We start from the raw sequence: 21959 nt of genomic DNA on the forward strand, positions 1-21959 counted from the left end.
GTCATTTCACTAACAAACAGCTATGAAGGACCTTTGCTGGAATGTTTCCTGTCAGTTGCCTGTGGAATGATATTTTTTTTCTCCTTTAGCTCAGTTTGCAGGAGAGGATCCTGTTGTTGCTTTGGAAGCTGCTTTGCAATTTGATGATACAAGAGAATCAATGCATGCCTTCTGTGTTGGCCAGTATATGGAGGTAAAGCTTAAGGAAAGCAGTTTCCTGTTGTTTTTGTAAGTTTTTTTGGTCTTGAAGAATGCTGACACAAATGTTACAGGGTGACCTGTCTGTTTTGTTGTACAAGGGCGTTGTAAAGTTCTCATTAGATTAAGGAACTGATGCAAGTGTGTGTGAGGGTGTGCATTAAAGAAAATGTCTGCTTTGATGCACAGGCTGTTGAAAGATCTTGCGTTTGTGGCAGATAATATCTTCTGGGGCCTGCACTCTCCGTTGGGATTTTGGCATCATGTGCTGCTCCTGCAATATCCTAAGGATATTGATTTTCATTTTTAAAGCAGATTCTGAAGTGTTTACTTCGAGCTAAGAATCTAAAAACCTGTGTTTTTAATATCTTGTTCTTTCACTGGAGTGGGTAGCCTGTATATTAAATGCAATCAATCAATCAATCAATCAATCAATCAATCAATCAATCAATCAATCAAACTATAACTGTGGGGAATGACTTTTCATAGTACAACTATCAGCTGCTCTTTGTGGCCTTTACTAACCTTTTCTGCAGCTATCTTTCCTATCCCCAATTAATTCCAAAGTCCCTGACAATGTTTATTTGATAATCAGAGCCAGCATGGTTTATTTGATAATCAGAGCCAGTGGTTAAGAGAAGTGGACTGTAATCTGAAGGGCCATGTTCAGTTCTCCACTCCTCCACATGAAGCCTGATGGGTGACCTTGGGCTAGTCACAGTTCCCTCAGAATTCTCTCAGACCCACCTACCTCACAAAGTGTTGTGGGAAGAGGGAAAAATTGTGATTGTAAGTCACTTTGAGACGCCTTTGGTAGAGAAAAGTGGGTTATAACAATCTACTTATCTTCTTCGTTACAGAACTTCTTACAAACAGGCCAGGGATGGGTGGGTGGAGAGGAGAGGAATGCAAAAGAATCTCAGGCAAATAAAATTCAGTTCTTGCTGGTCATTAACAGCGTTTGATGGGTTGGGGAGACTTGGTTTTAATCTTAAGTGTGATGTCTCTTCCATTATAGCCTGACCAGGAAGTAATCACGACACCAGATATCGGTAGTCTGTCGTCACCTCTCATAGATACCGAAAGAAACTTAGGGCAGCTTCTTGGACTGCATGCTTCCTATCTTGCAATGAGTACACCCCTTTCACCAGTGGAGGTTGAATGTGCCAGTAAGTATATAGTTACTTATAATGACATATATATTTAACAAATGTGAAATTTGGAAATATGGTGGGATGTCACTAGTAACTGCAACCCCTGATAAAGGTAACTTCACATAATTTCTGTGAGCAAATATGATACTTTAGAACAGACCAAGTATGTTACAGTAATTTTGTATAAAGTTTTGATTGTGCGGGGGGATCACTGCAGATTTGAGCAGTGAAGTCAAAACAGAGAAGCTGGGATCAGTTAACCTTGAACAAGTTAAATTCTTCATGAAACCTTTGGGTATAATGGTAGTTTTGACCTTGGAACTTAATGATGCAGTTTTGCATAAAATTTGCCATCCTAGAAAATAATTGCCATGTTGCACATTGTCTCATATCCATGACAAAAGCATTTTGTGTGGGAAACCGAAGGAATCATCAATGCCTGAATGTTTAAATTCAGGGCTGAGTAAAAGAGTAATAAAGGGATAAGATCCTAGATGTGGATTAAAGCAGGCATCCTTGTTAAGGGTAGTGCAGTGGGGGCTACAGTTTTACTTGTAGACTGCACACTTTTTATGGATCTTTAATATCTGTAGATTAAAACAAAGTGACCTTAGATATTAGAGCTGGGATAAATTCCTGCTCGAGAGTCTGGAGAGCTACTGCCATCACAGTAGATTGCAGTGGGCTAGTTTGGACCAGTAGTCTAACCCAGTATAATAAATTATTATTTTAAATGAGCTGAGAAACAAATTATGTAAAATATTTTATTTTTCTGCAAAAGCCACAGATGTAAAGATCTCTGGTGGACTTTTGTAAAAATGTTTGTGTTGGTCTTGAATGTAACTTTGTTGAAGACACCCCATTATTTTTTCTATAGTCAAGTGCCTTTTTAAACTGAGATTGGTATTGTTACCTGTGTAGCAGGTTGGCATTGCTAAGCAGTACGATCAATATACTTCCATTCCTTTTTGTAGAATGGCTGAAGTCTTCTATTTTCTCTGGAGGCTTGCAAACTAGTCAAATACATTACAGTTACAATGAGGAAAAGGATGAAGACCACTGCAGCTGTCCTGGTAATACCACCCCTAATAAATCAAAGCTGTATTCTCATCGACTAACCATGAGTGACCACTCGCAACCATTTCTGCAAGCTATAGCAGACAACAGTATCCAGGATCACACCGTGAAGGTAATATTAAGGACGGCGGGGGGCAGACAGGGGACTCTTCCCTTCCCTTGCTGTGGCCGTGGCTACTTACCTAAAAAGTGGTGCCATTCAGCCAGTGGGAATTTTGCTATCTGAAAATTAGAAGAATGCATCAGCTTGTTGAGCACAGTGGAGATGATCTCCAGACTACTTTTCAGGGTCCAAAGAGGAAGTTGATTACAGGGTATCACTTTTTTTTTAATGTGGGCAAGGGAGGGTTAGGAGCTGTCACTCCCACAATAACGGGGGAACAGAAAAGTGGTATAGTCAGTCTTCTGTGTGTGTTTACATCCAGGACCTATAATAATCAGCAGTGTTGACATTCAGGACCTATGTTAACCAGCAGTGGTGTTCCATAGGGAAGTTGTATGGTTTGTTGCGTGAGTGGTCTGATCTTTGAGAAGCCCTCCCTTCTGCCAATGTAGATAGGTAAACCTGAGCAGTGGAGAGGGCAATGCTCCACGTCAGGTAAGGAGTCGATGTCTGGGCTTTGGTTTTGGTTCTGTTTTTCCTCCAAACATTTGTCTGTTTTTTTTCCCTTGCCTGGCTGTTCCTTTTAGTTCTGGAAGCGCTGCTAGTTCTGGCCTGGTTCCACACTGTTCACTGATCATGGTGGAACAGCAGCAGCAGGCTTAATTCATCCTCCTCATACGCTGGCTGTGCCAAGCAAGAGGCTAATGGCATCTGCTTCTGTTTCTTTTTTACTGTAAAGTACTGCTGGAAAAACATAAATAAAACATTGTGTGATATTCTGAAGCATGTTGTTAGTTTGGCTTCTGCTTCTGAAACAAGCTTCCCTTTTTGCACTGCTGGGTGATTTCAAATAATGTTCTGCTATAGTTAGTCCTATTCGTGAGACACTCATGTTGTGGTCATCAATTAGTGAAGACAGGTAGGCTGTATGGCAAAGCTTTCATATGGTTACTGTTAATTTCCCACATACAGTGCTTTTAGAATATTTCCAAGAAATACTAACTCCTGTGTCTTGTGTTTAACATGCTGCGATCTGGTGCCCTGGTTCTGACAATTTTAATATTGTTTTTAATTTTGCTGAGTTTTATTATTTCATTTCATTATTACATTTATTATTCATTATTACATGCCTGGGCAGTTGGTTTTGTAATTATTGCCTTTGGTCTCACACAATTATATTTTCCTACCTACCAACTAACTCTTGGAGTAATACTCCAAAAGGTGAGGAAGGAAGATAGTGGAAAGATCAGGAAATACATTCTAGCAAGCCTAGAGGGGGTGTAGGATACTTAATAGGAAGAGATTAAGAACTTGGCATAATACTGATTCTTTAAAAATTTATTTCTTTCTGTTAAACATTTATTTCAAATTCCTTGCTGTGGGCCACTTGAATTTTGTGGCCTTAGCCCTGTTGTTTACAGTTTTGTTGTCTGTATGCATGAATATTCGTGTGTATGCTTGTGAAAGGAGAGTTTTTATTTAGGCTTGATCTGGTGTATCATGCACTCAGCACTGGCAAAATTGGGGCACATTCTTGTTAACTTGTGAGCACAGTTATATAAAGTTTGAGATGGTAATCAGTTACTTGATGATGATGTTATCCATTCAGTTGTTCGACCCGATGTGCAAGCTCTTTCCACATTTTTCGATTAAGTACTGCTTCCTTCAGCTGGATGATGTTCATGCCTGTAGTTACTTAGTCTGAAGTAATTGTGTAATTCTTAAATATTTCATACATTTGTACAATTTTGTTTAAAACTGCAGTGCATGGTTTATTAGGCTGCAGTAATATTCTTTTAAATGTATATATTTATGTTCAGGACTTCTTATGTCAAGTGGAGCGGTACTGCAAACAGTGCCATTTGACTACACCGATTACATTCCCGCCAGAGCACCCAGTGGAAGAAGTAGGACGTCTGTTGTTATGTTGTTTGCTGAAGCATGAGGATTTAGGTATCTATTTGTGTCACAAATTTGTTTCTCAATTCTTAACAGTGTTAATAGTTTCTGTGATACTATACTGATCCATGTTTCCCCTTCCTGAAGGTCATATAGCACTGTCTCTTGTTCATCCTGCTATGCTAGGCGTCGACCAAGTTAAACATCGAACACTTCCAAAATCTGTAGCAGATGTATGTCGGGTTGTTTACCAAGCAAAATGTTCACTAATCAAGGCAAGTATCAAAAATCTACCTTGCTACTTCAGCAGTGTTAGCTGGTTTAATCCTTCCCCTTTCTCTTATCTTAATTGTTTTCTTAATAACTTGTGACTTGTTTACTCTGTTACTTTAAGACTCACCAAGAACAAGGAAGGTCTTACAAAGAAGTCTGTGCTCCTGTTATTGAACGCTTGAGATTTCTCTTCAACGAATTGCGTCCAGCAGCATGCAATGATCTCTCCATTATGTCTAAGCTTAAAAGTCTAAGTTCCTTGCCTCGGTGGCGAAGAGTAGTTCAGGAGATAATTAGAGAGAGAAGAAAAAAGAAAGGTAAAAAGGTGTTTTGAAGAACACGCTATGCTTTCTTTCAATAACATTGTGGTAGGTTACAATGAGTACTTGCTTTGAGTACATGCAGCAGTGGCGTAGGAGGTTAAGAGCTCGTGTATCTAATCTGGAGGAACCGGGTTTGATTCCCAGCTCTGCCGCCTGAGCTGTGGAGGCTTATCTGGGGAATTCAGATTAGCCTGTACACTCCCACACACGCCAGCTGGGTGACTTTGGGCTAGTCACAGCTTCTTGGAGCTCTCTCAGCCCCACCTGCCTCACAGGGTGTTTGTTGTGCGGGGAGGAGGGCAAGGAGATTGTAAGCCCCTTTGAGTCTCCTGCAGGAGAGAAAGGGGGGGGGTATAAATCCAAACTCTTCTTCTTCTTCTCAAGCAACAAGCTTTCATCTCATTGAAACATGTGCCAGAATTACTGGAGTACTCCGTGATGATGATGATCTGTCTTTTTTTTTTTTTTGTGGCTACCAGTTCCCAAAAAGTCTGAATCTTCTGATGTGGAAGAATCCAAAATTGGTAATGAGGAAAGTGATTTGGAGGAGCCTTGTGTCATATCCCATAGCCCTGTGACAGTTGATAAAAGACCCTTGTCCGTCAAATCACCTAAGGTAGTGTATCTGTGTGCTGAGTATACATTAACTTCACAGTAGTCCCTGCACAACTGTAACATTTATCCAATATCAAGCAGTTCATGTTATGATCGTTTTGGTATTCCTCTTAGGAGTCGGTTAGATATGCTCCATCTGAGAGCCAGTGTTAGTGTTCTCCATGCTTCCCCTAAGCTTCTACATAAGAGAGTGGGGGAATCACATATGTGATAGTACTTATGGGAAATCCTTGTCACAAATTAGCATGATGCATGGTCAGCCTGCATCACTTGGTCTGTCACCTTGCGAGGAAGATCTCTGGATATCTGTGCGAACTGATCCTGCATGGCTTTCCTTTTAGATGTTGTAAAGGTAGCTTTTAAACGTGAATGTTGACTTCTTGTTTGGAGCTAAAATAATCATAGTATATGCTAGCCAATAATTGTGGTTAGCTAAATAAAAAAAGAATAAGTGATGGAGCTTATAGACGGTCAATTCTATGCAGACCTTCTGAGACCTTAGTTCTAAAGGTTTATGTGTAGAAGTACCAATATGGAGAAAACACTATATTCAGTCTGATCGGTTAGATGATTCATTTGAGTCTGAATATAAATAGGCTTCTTATTTCCTAGGATAAATGGCAACCACTAATAAATACAGTCACAGGTGTTCACAAATACAAATGGCTGAAACAAAACGTCCAAGGCTTATATCCCCAGTCCTCTCTTCTCAACACCATTGTGGAATTTGCTCTGAAAGAGGAGCCTGTGGATGTAGAAAAAATGAGGAAGTGTTTACTGAAGCAGGTAAAGCATGTCCGTTTCAAGGAGGGTGGGGGGAATGAGATGCTTAACTTTTCATGACATTGACACAGGTATCACAATTTTTAATATCTGTTACCTTACAGCTTGAAAGAGCAGAAGTTCGTTTAGAGGGAATTGATACAATTCTGAAGTTGGCAACCAAAAGCTTTTTACTCCCTTCTGTGCAATATGCTATGTTCTGTGGATGGCAACGCCTTATTCCAGAAGGAAGCAACATAGGGTAACTTCTTGCTCTTTTCCAACCCTGATGTGTATTGTTTGGTTTTGCTGTTCACTGATGGCAAAGGACAGGGTCAGTGCAGAGATTTCAGAGTTAACATAAGGGGATGTGGTCTTCTACTCTAGCAACTGGGGAAAGCTCCTGTATGATGTAGGAGTGCCAAGCAAGAAAGGGTCTTAGCATAGCTTTTTATGTGCTGTGTGAGCATCTTAACTAACTTTAAGGACAGCACCAAATTTGCACCAGGGAGCTATTATAATGAGGGTGGGAAGGGGGGATTTAGAAGCAGAATTGTGTGTTTTTTTTAGTTGAGATTGTGTTACTAGACCAGGGGTAGGGAACCTGCGGCTCTCCAGATGTTCAGGAACTACAATTCCCATCAGCCCCTACCAGCATAGCCAATTGGCCATGCTGGTAGGGGCTGATGGAAATTGTAGTTCCTGAACATCTGGAGAGCCGCAGGTTCCCTACCCCTGTACTAGACTATCATGTTTAAAACTATGAAATGCTTTTTTTTAATCGATGAAAGGGAACCGCTAACAGATTGCTTAAAGGATGTTGACTTGATTCCACCCTTCAATCGTATGCTGCTGGAAGTTACCTTTGGAAAGTTGTATTCATGGGCTATTCAGAATGTTCGAAACATACTGATTGATGCTAACAGCAGGTTTAAAGAACTAGGTGAGTCCCTTTAATGTTAACTCTGCTGTGAGTTAGTAGAATATATTGGAACTCTATTGTGTTACAGAAGTGCTTTTATATTTGCACTTTTTGGGCTGTGATCACCAAATTTAGCTTGTGAGGTATTTGGTGCTTGGTTCCTCAAGCTCATAGCCACCAGGTCCTATAGGAAAGCTGATATGTATGTATTTGCCTGTGCTCTTCAATATTGTTTCTGAGTTTTTTCACTGCATATGAAGTGGATGAAATGAGGCATGGAGAGGTAGAAGAGATTGTCATTCTGATGTGCATATCCTTAGTGGTTTCAGTGGCTTTGACTAATAATCAGTTGTCATGGAGAAGTTTTGGCTCACTATCAAGGCTGGTTACTGACCATAAATCAAGAGAAATACCTTTAAAAAAACTGGCTTAATTCATTTGAAATGCTTTTTAGGTGAATCTTTCTTCCTTAGAGATTACAATGGAAATGCCTGAAAGCAGAAGGAAATAGTACCAACTTATACATAAACATAGGTGATCTAAATAGGCAGGCGATAAGTGTGTGGCATTTAGATGGCTTGAGGTGATAAGCAGCTCAATTATATTTGTTAAAATATCTCTTCCCACCACCGCAGGCATCCAGCCTGTTCCTCTGCAGACCATTACCAATGAGAACCCTGCAGGACCAAGTCTTGGGACCATTCCCCAAGCACGTTTCTTACTGGTCATGTTCAACATGCTAACCTTACAGCATGGTGCAAACACCTTGAACCTTCTTCTCAACTCTGGCATGTTGGCATTGACACAAACCACATTACGGCTGATAGGTAAGTTTTCTACTCTTTCAAGTTAATCCTGTCTTTCAGTTTACTGGTTGGTTGAAGACTTCAGAATGCTTTGTACGTGCCTCATCTGGCAGTTTCATTTTTTGAACAAAAGCAGCATATACACATAATTGTAAAGCCAGACTAATCTAAATTCTTGCTAAACTAAAACCAGTTGAAGTGGGTGGTTCTTATGGATATTGCTTTTACACAAGTGGGAAGAGGAGGGATCTTGTGTGATATCCCTCTTGTGGTAGTCTGATGTGTCGGGGGAGGGCAAGATATAAATCGAATGAAATAAAATAAATAACCAGTGTTCCTTGTTTATATGGTTGCTTTCTGTTTGAGGATCCCTGTTCTCTGGCAGTGTTTCGTTTAAGGGTCATCTACTTGGTTAATTCTAGTGTATGTCAATTCTTAATTTTTTCATTGTTGTATATATTTTGTGCATGTTTTACAACATTGTGCAAGCTCTTCTGTTATTGGCTTCTGCATTTCAATATATGTTGTATTGAATCAGGGCCTAGTTCAGACAACATTGAAGAAGACATGCTTGCTTCATCCCGTGGTGCTTCTGCTACAGTCCTAGAAGAGTCAAGGAAGGAGATTACTCCAGTTCAGCTTCCTGTGTCAGGGCCAGAACTGGCAGCCATGATGAAGATTGGCACCAGAGTAATGAGAGGAGTAGATTGGAAATGGGGTGATCAGGTACTCCATGTTTTGTTTTATTTATATCCCACTTTTCTTTCTTGGAACTTAAACAAAAATATGTTGGGTTCCATACATAATTTTCCATCCAGGTATTGACCAGACCTACTTACCATGTTTCTTCGAAAATAAGATAGTGTCTTATATTAATTTTTGCTCCCAAAGAGACGCTATGTCTTATTTTCAGGGGATGTCTTATTTTTCCACTCCACAGCTGCATGCTCTGGTGTTCTGTTCGATGGGCATGCTTCCAAACAAAAACTTTGCTACATCTTACTTTTGGGGGATGTTTTATATTTAGCATTTCAGCAAAACCTCTACTACGTCTTATTCTCAGGGGATATCTTATTTTCGGAGAAACAGGGTAGCTTCAGCAAAGTTGCCATATCGTGTTGTGACAAACTGATGCATTCCAAAGTCAAAGACACTGAACTTGAAAACAGTTGTTCAGGCTGTAAACTGTCTGGTGGAAGAGTTTTCCTTAGGAGTCAAAAGGACACATTTTGGGTTTTTGGATCAGGACATAATCCATAACCAGTTATATAAGTACAATAGCTCTGAGGCTTATAGACAGATTCCTAAGAGTTTATTAGAATCATAGAATCACAGAGCGGGAAGGGACCCCAAGGGCCACCAAGTCCAACCCCTGCAATTCAGGAAAACACTATCAAATAACTTCTGATAGATGGCAATCCAGCCTCTCTTTAAAAATCTCCAAAGAAGGAGACTTCTCCACACTCCCACTGTCGAACAGGTGGAATCTCTTTTCCTTCCCCTTGAACCCATTACTCCTTGTCCTAGTCTCTGGAGCAGCAGAAAACAAACTTGCTCCCTCACCAACATGACATCCCTTCAGATATCTAAACATGGCTATCATGTCACCTATTAACCTTCTCTTCACCAAACTTAACATCCCCAGCTCTCTAAGTCTCTCCTCGTAAGGCATGGATTCCAGACCTTTGACCATTTTGGTTGCCCTCCTCTGGACCTGTTCCAGCTTGTCAATATCCTTCTTAAATTGTGGTGCCCAGAACTATTCACAATATTCCAGGTGAGGTCCAACCAATTCAGAATAGAGAGATACAGTTACAATAGAGATACAATAGGAGGATCTTGACACTATCCTCCTATTAATGCAGGCCAGAATCGCATTGGCTTCCTTGGCCAGTGCATCACACTGCTGACTCATGTTCACTTTGTGGTCTACTAAGACTCCCAGATCCCTTTCACATGTAGTGTTGTCAAACCAGGTGTCACTCATAATATATCTGTGCGTTTCATTTTTTCTGCCTAAGTGTAGTATCTTACATTTATCTCTGTTGAAATTCATTTTGTTTGTTTTGGCCCAGCTCTCTGATCTGTCTAGGTCATTTTGAATTCTGACTCTGTCCTCTGGAGTATTAGCTACCCCTCCTAATTTGGTGTCATCTGCAAATTTGATTAGCATGTCCTCTATTCCATCATCCAAATTGTTGATAAAAATATTGAATAGCACTGGGCCCAGGATAGAACCCTGTGGCACCCCACTAGTCACTTCTCTCCAGGATGAAGATGAGCCACGAATGAGTACCCTTTGAGTTCGGTCAGTCAACCAATTACAAATCCATGTAATAGTAGCATTGTCTAGTCCATACGTATCAAACTCGCGGCCCTCCAGATGTTATGGACTACAGTTCCCATCATCCCCCTGCCAGCATGATGCTGGTGGGGGGTGATGGGAACTGTAGTCCATAACATCTGGAGGGCCGCGAGTTTGACACCTGTGGTCTAATCTATTGGGAGACATCTCTGGTGAAATGAGTGAGACCGGACCAGTTTAAGAAAGAACCTGGGGAAGTGTGTTCATGTTTCTGACTCCTTCAAGTAAAGAAATAAATTTAAGAAACAAAGCAGAGAATGTCATGAGAAATAAAATAAAGTATAAAATAAATATTCAAACACCTTCAAATGAAACTTCTTCATCCATTTAGAAGTACAATATGTCCCTTGAACTTAACCATCTCAAATTTCTCAGTTCTGTTAACTCTGCTACAATCTACATTTCCTGTTATGAAAAAGCTGTTTCTCGGTTGTGGCACTTGAACTTTGGAACTCCCTCCTCAGAGAAATTAGTCTGTCTCCTATCAGTGTCTTCCACCAGCAGGTGAAGACTTTTTTTGTTTCATTTGGCATACCCCCAATAACAATTATTGGCCTCCTCCCTTTGAGAGAGTGCCAGTTAACTGAACGCTAGACAACACAGCTTTTTTTTTTTGTTATGATGTAATGACTCCTAAGTCATGGCTTGACTTCTTTTCATTATCGACTTGATGCGTTTTTCAGGACGGACCACCTCCCGGCTTGGGTCGTGTGATTGGAGAATTGGGTGAAGATGGCTGGATTAGAGTGCAGTGGGACACTGGTAGCACCAATTCCTACAGGATGGGAAAAGAGGGAAAGTATGACCTCAAACTGGCTGAACCACCATCTGCTTCTCAACCTACAACAGAAGACTCAGACACAGAGGATGATTCTGGTAAGCCAGTTCCTTGTTGAACCGTGTGTGTGTGTGAGGTGTGTGTGTGTGTGTCTTTGCCAGTAGCTAATATGTTTCCCCATCCCCAAGAAATAAGTCAAAATTGATAAGTGGAAAATGTGTGGGGCAATAAAAGCTATTCTGTCCAGCATGCCGTTAAGCAGCACTCCTGACTGCTGTCTTCTCTTGCTTGAAGGTAGATGACCGAAGAGTGGGCTCTGGGTCTCAGCCATGAGCATTGCCAGCTTGCACTGCTGCTGAGTAATTGACACCCATGATTAAGAGCTGGCCTGTTCCTACTCCACTGGCTCTCCTGTGAGAGAAGGCAGAGAATTCTCTTAGGGCATTGGCTTGTGCTGCTGCCAAGGAAGTGGCACACATTGATGGAAGCTGGCTGAGAAGTGCTCCTTGCTCCTCCTCCATTTGCTGTTGGGACAGAGCCAGCAGATGAGTGCTTGTCAGCCATGGGCACCGCTTACTTCACCATAGCACACAGGGATGGCGATCATGGCCAGAGAGGGTCCTTACTGCTCTGCTGCTTGCTTGTGCACAAAAGCAGATGGAGGAGGAGCAAGGAACATGCTTTGGTCCATGGATGCCACCTTCTTGCACTGCTGCTGAGTGGGTCCCCAAGGCAGGAAGCCAGCAGGGATGCCTGGCCTGCGCTTTCTCCACCTGCTCTCACGGGAGGTTGGGCTGCAGAGGAGCAGGCAGCGCGTCCCGTGTGGTTCAGCCATGTCTGCTGCTCAATCAGTACTGCTGGATTGTAAAATTTAGTTAACTGGCATATTAGCTTAGCTGGCAACTCCAGTTCCCTGTGGATAGTGAAACTTTTTCCTACATTTAAATATTGTTAACTATAGCTATTCCTGGAATAGATCATTGTACTTTTAAATCTTAAGAGGCAAAAGATACAGAAAAGCTGCAGCCTCAGTATTTTTAATCGTGATAGATAGATCCATGTATTTCTGAAATATTGCTGTTAATGAGGGAAATAGGGGTATGTGCTAAATTGCCTCAGAGGCCAAATGTTCTCTACCTTAATTTCTGTGCCTTCTCATCTGCTGTAATCAATTTTATCCATTAACTCTTAGTCAGCAATAATGTTCTGTTGGACTGTTGTGGGGTTTCCGGGCTGTATGGCTGTGTTCCAGTAGGTTAAGATGCAAGATGGCGTCCGCACCGGAGCTCAGCAGCGGAGCTCCGCCACAACGACATTTTTAACTTTAAATTCCACCCGTTTTAGCCTGGAATAAGACTTCTATCCACTTTTATAAATTTTTATACCCTTCGGGAGCGGGGGCTCGGTGTTTGGAAGCCCATACGGCCGTTGGGAGAGTGCAATAAGAAGCCGGGAGAGTGCTATAAAATCGCTGGAGAGTGCAATAATACTTCAACATAACGAAGTAAGCTGAATTTAGCTGAACTATTTAGAACTATTTAGAATTAAGTCGAAACATATCGAGCTGCCGGAATGAGATACCTGGCTCTTTGCTTTCTTCATCTGCCGTGTCCGTATCCCTGCGGGAGCTTCCATTCTCTTTGTCGGGGCTTCTGCAGTGCCCTCTCTCTTGAAGTCGGGCCGGTGCTTGGGGCCAGGGCTGGCGAGCAGTTGGATAGAGAGGGGCTCCCCCCTCCTGTTCCTTCTGCGCGGCTGAGCCGGGAACCCCGCGGCCAGAGAGAGCTGGGCGTGGCGCTTGAAGTGCCTGAAGCTGGAGACGGAGCCTCAGAGCAACGCCGGGAATCAGTGGCAGAGATTCCCTCCCACCCTTCAGAGCGGTCGCCGCCAGCTAAAGTCCTTGGTAACGCAGCGCCTATAGCGTGGTGCGACGCCCCACAGAACAACGCAGCGCCTGACAAGAGACTCAAAAAGTTCTGGTGGCTGCGGCACCGGGAGTTAGTGGCAGTAACTCCCTTTTACCTTCCATCATGGCCGCCGCTAGCCAGAGACTCCCATAGGAAAACATCATCAGACACGGCGAGGGCAGTACCACGCTTTGCCACAGGTGGCAGTAGAACGATCGACCCTGTGGCCAACCTTGGTATTGCGGGTACTGCACCTTTTACATCTATTCTATCACAGCAGAGGCTGTCACTACGACTTGGTATCCATCAGGATAGAACTCTGGCAGTGAGCCAGGAAATTGGACGCTTTCAGTGGCATAGTTGGTGGAACCTACTGGAAAGATCAGCTACACGGTGGAGACTTGTGAAAGTATGTGCATTTGATGACATCACTGCCCTCCCCAGGACGGGCGAGCCAGCGGTGAGAGAGCTGGGCGCGACACGTCCCGGGAGGCTACGTTCACACTCCCTATCTGTCATCCTAGGGTTACCCGGATTAGCCGGTGGCAGAGGCTTTCTAACCATCACCTGGACTGTAGCCCTTGAATACCGTGTTACAACTCTTTTGCTGACCCAGTATTTACACGGCTGGCTCGGGTGGTGTGAGCCCCGGACCTACCGTCTGCGCAGCAGAACGTACATCATAGTAGGCCTTTACTACTACTGCCACCAGCTCCACTGGGAGCCTTGGTGGCCATAGTGCCACCTTAAGGCCCTCCTTACCGTTATTTGGCACCCCCTGATCTGCAATTTTCTCCCCCCCAACTCCCTGTTTTACTGCTCTGGTTAGACCGGATAAATTGTATTGTTAATACGAATTGTGGGTAGCTTTAAGAATTGAATTGTATGTATTGTGGGTAGCTCATCAGATTTGAATTTGTATTTATTTTTGGCTTAACCTGACCTGTCTCCTAGACCAAGGTCCTTAGATTAAGATTGATAGGATAGGATTAGCTTAACATAATTATGTTAGATATATTCTGTAGGGTGCTAGTCAGGCTTTTTAGGCAAGAGGGAGGTTTGGCAGAGTCATGGGGGCACCAACTCTGGGGCTGGGGATCCCTGTATTAATGGGACGGGGTAGATATTGCGGTAGGCGGCGGCCATATGATAGAAGACACACGAGATATAATTATGCTCGCCTGCCTTCTGACCTCCGACCTATCCTGAGAAACGATGGTGGTTGGGATCAGGGACACTCTGCTTCATCTTTGGTGTTAATTAATGCCAGGTCCATCAACAATAAGACCATGGTGCTCCGAGATTTTCTCGGAGCCCAACAGGTGGACCTGGCATGTATCACCGAGACCTGGGTGCGCGAAGGTGAGACCGTCGCCTTGAGCGAGGTCGCGCCCCCGGGTTTCGCGTGTCTTCACCAATCGCGAACACAGGGCCGGGGGGGCGGTGTGGCGCTGTTCATCCGTGAATCTATTCCCTTTAGGGCAGTCCCCGTCCCGGAGGTCACCGGCATAGAATGTGTCGGCCTGGAGTGGTTGGCCCTGGAGAGTTTGGCCGTTCTCCTGGTGTACCGGTCGCCTAGCGCACCGGGAAGCGGCCTGCCACAGCTGCTGGAGGTGGTGTCGGACTGGGCGTTGCGGTTCCCCAAGCTTATTGTTTTGGGGGACTTCAACGTCCACGTCGATGCCGCCTCATGTACAGCGGCTGCGGACCTAGTGTCATCCATGGCGACGCTAGGCCTCTCCTTAATAAATTCTGGCCCCACCCATGAGGCTGGGCACACGCTGGATTTGGTCTTCGGGTCGGGGATAAATCTGGTCGTATCCTCTACTGAAAGAGTGCCATGGTCCGACCACTATGCCCTGAAGGTACGGGTGGACCTGCCGCATCACCCCCGTCTAGGCGACGAGCCGATTTACGCTCGCCCGCGGAGACTTATGGATCCACTTGGTTTCCTGAATGCTCTGCGGGACCCTGAACCCGCCGGCACGCTCGATGAGTAGGTGGAGGACTGGAACTCCCGGCTCTCCGATGCCATCGATGCTGTTGCTCCCCGGCGTCCTCTACGTCCCCGCTCACGGCGTGCTCCATGGTATACTGAGGAGTTGCGCCGTATGAAGCGGGAACTTAGACGTCTAGAGCGAGTGTGGAGGAAAACTTGCGACGAAGCCGCGCAAACATCTTATAGGACGCTTATGAAAGCCTATGAGGTGGCGACGAAGGAAGTGAAGAGGGCTTTCTTCTCCTCCTCCCTCGCATCCGCTAGCTCCCGCCCAGCACAATTGTTTCGTATAATTCGGTCATTGACCTCCTTATCGGAGAGATCTTCAAATTCTCAATTGAGCATTAGCTGTGAGGCATTTATGAGCTTTTTCGCGGATAAAATCGCGTCGCTCCGCCATGACCTTCCATCCACGTTGGCTACAATTAGTGAACTGGAGACTCCCTTGCCGTCTTCAGGCCCTTGTTTGGCCCAGTTTTCCCTGCTCTCTGAAGCTGCTGTCGACAGAACCTTAGCTGCTGTTAGACCTACTACCTGTCCTCTGGATCCGTGCCCGTCCTGGCTTGTGAAAACCTGCCAGGCGGAGCTACGACCCCATCTGTTGAGTATAATCAATGGCTCCCTTGAGCAAGGAGTCTTCCCGGATGGGTTGAAGGAGGCAGTGGTCCGCCCACTCTTAAAAAGACCATCATTAGATCCGAGGGATCTGGCCAATTACCGCCCTGTCTCGAATCTTTCGTTTCTGGGGAAGGTAATTGAGAGAGTGGTGTTGGAGCAGCTTCAAGGTTTTCTGGATGACGCATCGGCTTTTGACCCCTTCCAGTCCGGCTTCCGTGCTGGGCATGGGACGGAGACTGTTCTCGTCGCTGTCACAGATACACTCCGTATTCAGCTCGACCGAGGCGGATCGGCGCTGCTGGTGTTGTTAGATCTCACCGCAGCGTTTGATGTGGTCGATCACGACCTTTTGACCCACCGCCTGGCTGCCTCTGGAGTGCGAGGCACTGTCCTTCAGTGGATTGTCTCGTTTCTCCGGGGCCGGAGTCAGCAAGTGAGGTGCGGGGATCAAGCCTCCCGGAAGTGCCCGCTTCAATGCGGTGTACCCCAGGGGGCACTTTTATCCCCGCTGCTATTTAATATCTATATGCGACCTCTTGCTCAGCTGGTATGGAGTTTCGGGCTGATTTGTCATCAGTATGCAGATGACACACAGCTCGTTCTGTTGATGGAGGGGGGAGCAATCGCCGCCCCTGTGGCTCTACAGCACTGTTTGGAGGCGGTTGCTGGTTGGTTGCGGCAGAGCAGGTTAAAACTGAATCCATCGAAGACGGAGATCCTCTGGCTTGGCCGTGAAGGGGGGGGAGGGTCTTTCCAGCCGCCGGTGTGGGAGGGGGTCACTTTGGCGCCGACCCCCTCCGTTCGCAGCCTGGGGGTCCACCTGGATTTGTCTCTATCAATGGAGACCCAGGTGGCCCATACAACCCGGGCTGCTTTTTTCCACCTTCGTCAGGCCCGACGGCTGGTGCCCTTCCTCTCCCAAGCGGACTTAGCCACTGTGGTCCATGCAATGGTCACCTCCAGATTAGACTATTGTAACTCGCTCTACGCGGGCCTTCCCTTGCGTTTGATCCGGAGATTAAAACTGGTCCAGCATGCAGCAGCGCGCCTGCTTACAGGCAGCGCCACCTGGGCACACATCCAGCCAATATTGCGCCAGCTGCATTGGCTCCCGGTGGAATTCCGGATCATCTTCAAGGTGCTGGTACTGACCTTTAAGGCCTTACGCGGCCTGGGACCGTCGTATCTTCGGGACCGCATCACCCCATATGTCCCTGCACGGCCTCTCCGATCAGTGGAGGCCAACCTACTGGTGGTCCCTGGCCCCTCGGCGATACGGCTGGCCTCCACACGGGCCAGAGCCTTTACAGCTCTGGCCCCAGCCTGGTGGAACGCTCTCCCTCCAGCTGTCCGGGCCCTGCGGGACCTTGGTGAGTTCCGCAGGGCCTGTAAGACGGAGCTGTTCCGCCGGGCCTTTGGAGGAACCAGCCGTTGATGGTGCCCCCTTCCCCGGCCCTGATACCGGGGTCAGCTGTCATCTCAGACTCGCCACTCCTCCCTTTTGGAAGGGGGAGGGAATTCTTAGATTAGAACGTGGGATGCTGTTTCTCCCCCCCCCTTTAGGGGAAGGGATGGAATTATAATAAGCAGATTGCTGAACGCCATCTATTCTTATTTTTACTGTAACTTATTATATTACTAGAAATTTTTATGGTTCTCGCTGCTTTTAAATGTTTTAATTGCTTATATTGCCTTCTTCTATGTTGTACACCGCCCAGAGCCCCCCGGGGATGGGGCGGTATATAAGCTCAATAAATAAATAAATAAATAAATAAAAATAAATAAATTTTCTCCTGACGTTTCATCTGCATCTGTGGCTGGCAACTTCAGAGGATCCTCTGGGCCCGTGTTATGTTGGTTTACCATCTCATTTAGAAGTGAATGTTTAGATTGTCACATTTTTGTAGTCATTCTCTTTTTTCAAGTTATTTAATGGGCAGATGCTTAGATATTTTTCCCTTTAAGACTGCAATAACATGATAATAGTTTGCTTTCCTTTGGATTCTAGTAGCACCTTGGAGACCACAGTATTTTTGGCATATAATCAGAGCTCCTTTTGTCTGGCAAAGGGAACTGGACTTGAAAGCTTATACCCCGAAAATCTTGTTCTAAGGTGCTATCAGTCTTGAATCTTGTTCAACTGCAGATCAAAATGACTGTCTTCCGAAACTGCTTTTCTTTAGTCAACATCACTACTGACATGGTTCCATAAATGCTTTCTTGGTATGATAACTGCCCTTTACTGTTCTGTTCCGATACTGGGCAAGTTTACTCAATATTAAACAAAATAAAATTAGGTATTCCCGCTTTTTATTTGACTGGCTCGTTCAGTATTAACAAAATTCTGGGATGTCTTTATTCCAGATTTAAAACTGGTTACAGCCATAAAGCCATATTAGTATGACTGTAAAAATAACTTGTGAATGAATTAACCAGCATTGTATGTAATATGCCTGCTGCCACTTATTTTTGCTTTTGCTTCAGAAGGAGAACAAGTTGAAAGCAATCTCCATCCTACTTCCATGATGCTGACCAGCACAGTGAATCTGTTGCAGACTCTGTGCCTTTCTGCTGGAATCCATGCTGAAGTCATGCAGAACGAAGCTACCAGAACTCTGTGTGGGCTCCTCCGCATGCTGGTAGAGAGTGGAACTATAGATAAATCAAGTAAGTACTTTTGCCACCTGGATCTTATTGTAATATCAATACAACACTTTCTGGTTTTTTGAAGTTTAAACGATGGATGTCATTTTGTGGCGCAGTTGTATATTTTTGGAACATTGAACTGAGTGTTCCCTTAATGGAGCAAACAATTGTTTGTGTATCTGATTATCTGACGCTTGACGTCCATAAACTTTTTCTCCCCAAAGATTTTATAGCTGTTTTTTACGGTTGGCTAAAATGAAGAAACTATAAACTATAGTACCCAATAATATAGAATAATGCAGCAAACAATACAGTGATTAAAGGACTACTAGTTCCATTTTATTGGAACTAGTTCTCTTAAAAGCATTATTCTATAGAAAAATCATTCAAATGTCATAATGCATGAATTTAATAATGGTAATTAGAGAAGAGCATTAAGAAGTATTTATTTATTTATTTCTAGCTTCCTTGCCGAATACATTGGTTAATAAAGAACAGCACAGAATCTGGTGTACCTTGGGATTCATTCGAAGTGTAGCACTCATGCCTCAGATGTGCAGCACCCTTAGTACATCACAATGGATAACTCTGCTAATGAAAATTGTTGAGGGGCATGAGTCATTTACTGCAGCATCTCTACAGCGACAGGTAGTGCATTACTTTACTAGAGGGTACCCGTTAAAGTTTTAAGTCATGATTGAGTTCCATCATAGTTCTTGCCTATTAGTTTAAAATAATCATATCATCTTTCCATCAGGGAAATCCAAAGCAAAATTAAAATACTATTAAAAAGAAAAGAAAAGAAAAAATCAGAACAGCATCAACTGGTGCTCATCAGAAGACAGACAGAGGCATCTGAGGCACAACTTCAGTATCATTCACAGTCAGACCTCTTAAGAAGTCGTCTTGCCAAATGACTTAGCAGGATAACTTTGATGTTGCTGGATTTATCTGAAATGTTAAAAATAAGAAATTGAGAAAAATAGCTTATCAGGCCAAATTTTGGCGGCATTGACCTGAACTGAAAGATAGCCATATCCAACTATAACACTAAGCAGTATGTGTTCTGTATTTGTTGATTATAGTTTTATATGTGCTTTGATTGTCATTCAAACACCTATTGTATGTGGGTGCTCTGATTTGTTCTTCTCTGAGATTAAAGTTTGCATTGCATATTCTGATTTCTGTTTGGGTTCAGGGTTATTTCTTCATATGATCTGAACTGAAAGAACCACATTACTGGTTATGCAAGCCCAAAAGTGGCTTGATGGGGCTTCAGTTACAGCCTTATTGTTGTTGTGGCAAATACCTCCTGAAATTCAGGGAATTTTGGAAATCAGGTTTGGCAGGGCAGGGCAAGTTTGCCATTGAAAAATAAAAAGTTAAAAATTCCAGTGAGGTGGTTTTTTAGATCCTTGTACCTAACCAAACTTATCTGCATACAATACCCTGTCTCTTCAGATACAAGCTGTAAAATTCCAAAATTAAACCTCACAGTTTACAGTCCCCTCCCCCCCTCAAAATTATCTTTTATCTTGATACCCAGTGAGAAAAAGGGGCGTGTTTTTTTAAAAAGAGGACCATTACAGACCACTTTAGTAAACTTATTTAATCTATTATGTAATACAGTGTCTTTATTTTTAGTTGATTGGCATTTTCCCAGTAACTGAATGTGTGTCTCTTCCTCCTCTGCACCTGCTTTAGATCCTTGCAGTGCACCTGCTACAAGCAGTGCTTCCCTCCTGGGATAAAACGGAAAGATCAAGAGATATGAAATTTCTTGTGGAAAAATTGTTTGGTTTCCTGGGAAGCCTTCTTACTACTTGCTCTTCAGATATTCCACTGCTCAGAGGTGAAAGAGCATTTAGCTTATAATGCTGGATTTTATTCTCTCTCTCAAATATTGTTAATGTTCAAGCTTTTCATTCTTTTTTTTGTCAGAATCTACTCTGAGGAGGAGGAAGGCCAGGCCTCAGGCCTCTCTTACTGCAACTCACAGCAGTACTCTGGCTGAAGAGATAGTGGCACTGCTGCGGACACTGCATTCACTGAGTCAGTGGAATGGCCTCATAAACAAGTACATCAACTCTCAGCTAACCTCCATCACCCACATCTTTGCAGGAAAACAGTCAGAAGGGGTAGTTCCCGCATTTTCAAAAACAATTCATTAAAATTTTTTAAACAAAATAACTGTTAATTAAATTTTGATTTTCTTTAATCTATTACAGATCTTTATTGTAAAATTATTATGCTGCTTTCTTCAATGTTAAGTTGACTTTAACATAAAATTTGCTTGCTGCTTTTCAAATTGTATTAAAAATGGTACTCGTGTATGTGACAATGGTAAGTTCACTCTAAAGTTAATTGTATTGTTTTCCTTTCTTACTGCTAGGCTGTTTTGGAAGACTTCTTTCCAGACTCCGAGAATCCTGAAGTGGGAGGTCTAATGGCTGTCCTGGCAGTGATTGGTGGAATAGATAGTCGCTTGCGGTTAGGTGGTCAAGTAGTTCATGATGAATTTGGAGAAGGCACTGTGACAAGAATCACTCCAAAAGGGAAAATCACTGTTCAGTTTTATGACATGCGGACATGTAGAATCTGTCCCCTTAGTCAGCTTAAACCAGTAAGTGTGCATTTTGTGTGTTAAAGCAAATTTCCCCTGCTTGATTTGTGAGCCCTGAAATCCCCCCCCCCTTACTTTGCCAGTCTTCTAGAAATTAAATCCATTAATCTTAACTGGAGAGAAGAATCTCTTCTTCTGTGTTTTCATGATGTGCCTCTTTTCAACTTGATGCTTACACTTTTGCAAATTTCTAGACGTGGAAGAGATGGCTTCTTGGCTGTGAAAGCAAAGAAAGAAATGCAATTCACTTCCCAAGCAGAAGAAACCAAAATGTAAATACATGTTCTTTTCTTTCTAGCTTCCTGTGATTCCTTTTAGTGTGAATAACTTGCCATTCACTGAACCCATGTTATCTGTCTGGGCTCAGCTGGTCAACTTGGCTGGAAGTAAAGTAGAAAAACATAGGAGGAAATCTCCCAGTCAGGGTCTTTCAGGTACGTCTTTCTCAACTTGTAATTGGTTTCAGAGAGTGGCTGTGTTGTTCTGCAGTGTAAAGGAGCTCGATTCAATTCAGATTCATCAGTACTTGGCAATGGAAGCTTTGATTCTTGACAGCTTGTACCCTAGAAAAATTTTTTAGTATCTAAAGGTGCTATTGGACTCACTTTGCTCATATTCTGCTCGTTATTCCAAAATGATTCTGCTACTACAGTTATAAGATGATCTGATTTGAACAGTGGTGCTTCATCAACTTTCAAGAGAGTATTGTAAAAATTGTAGTTAATTGTTCCATTAGTGAAACTTTTAGTTGGGTTTCTTGGACAGAGCAAATGAAAGAAAAAAAATGCATTGCTCTGATGAAAGTATGAAGTTTGTGCTCTGACTCAAAAAGTGGTTTTGTTTTGGAACAATTAGTATCTTTGTGTTTTCAGGTTTTCTTTTAAGCCATTTGAC

General features: G+C 43.5%; 1 protein-coding gene across 5 annotated transcripts in view; it reads left to right on the top strand.

Moving 5' to 3' along the window:
- HERC2 (HECT and RLD domain containing E3 ubiquitin protein ligase 2) overlaps positions 1 to 21959 on the top strand; it is a 112253-nt gene that overhangs the window by 35560 nt on the left and 54734 nt on the right. For 4 of the 5 annotated variants that reach the window (XM_048492510.1, XM_048492513.1, XM_048492512.1 and 1 more), the window contains exons 25-43: positions 90 to 193; positions 1217 to 1367; positions 2327 to 2541; positions 4353 to 4485; positions 4579 to 4706; positions 4826 to 5021; positions 5507 to 5643; positions 6255 to 6428; positions 6530 to 6666; positions 7196 to 7347; positions 7962 to 8153; positions 8671 to 8858; positions 11181 to 11373; positions 18281 to 18463; positions 18906 to 19090; positions 20147 to 20294; positions 20384 to 20580; positions 20835 to 21065; positions 21364 to 21499. In XM_048492510.1, the coding sequence (XP_048348467.1) occupies positions 90 to 193; positions 1217 to 1367; positions 2327 to 2541; positions 4353 to 4485; positions 4579 to 4706; positions 4826 to 5021; positions 5507 to 5643; positions 6255 to 6428; positions 6530 to 6666; positions 7196 to 7347; positions 7962 to 8153; positions 8671 to 8858; positions 11181 to 11373; positions 18281 to 18463; positions 18906 to 19090; positions 20147 to 20294; positions 20384 to 20580; positions 20835 to 21065; positions 21364 to 21499 (3180 nt within the window). The remainder of the gene's footprint in view (positions 1 to 89; positions 194 to 1216; positions 1368 to 2326; positions 2542 to 4352; positions 4486 to 4578; positions 4707 to 4825; positions 5022 to 5506; positions 5644 to 6254; positions 6429 to 6529; positions 6667 to 7195; positions 7348 to 7961; positions 8154 to 8670; positions 8859 to 11180; positions 11374 to 18280; positions 18464 to 18905; positions 19091 to 20146; positions 20295 to 20383; positions 20581 to 20834; positions 21066 to 21363; positions 21500 to 21959) is intronic. The other variant, XM_048492511.1, reaches the window with a different exon arrangement.

The sequence above is a fragment of the Sphaerodactylus townsendi genome, linkage group LG04 (genome assembly GCF_021028975.2).
Source record: "Sphaerodactylus townsendi isolate TG3544 linkage group LG04, MPM_Stown_v2.3, whole genome shotgun sequence".
Taxonomy (NCBI): domain Eukaryota; kingdom Metazoa; phylum Chordata; class Lepidosauria; order Squamata; family Sphaerodactylidae; genus Sphaerodactylus; species Sphaerodactylus townsendi.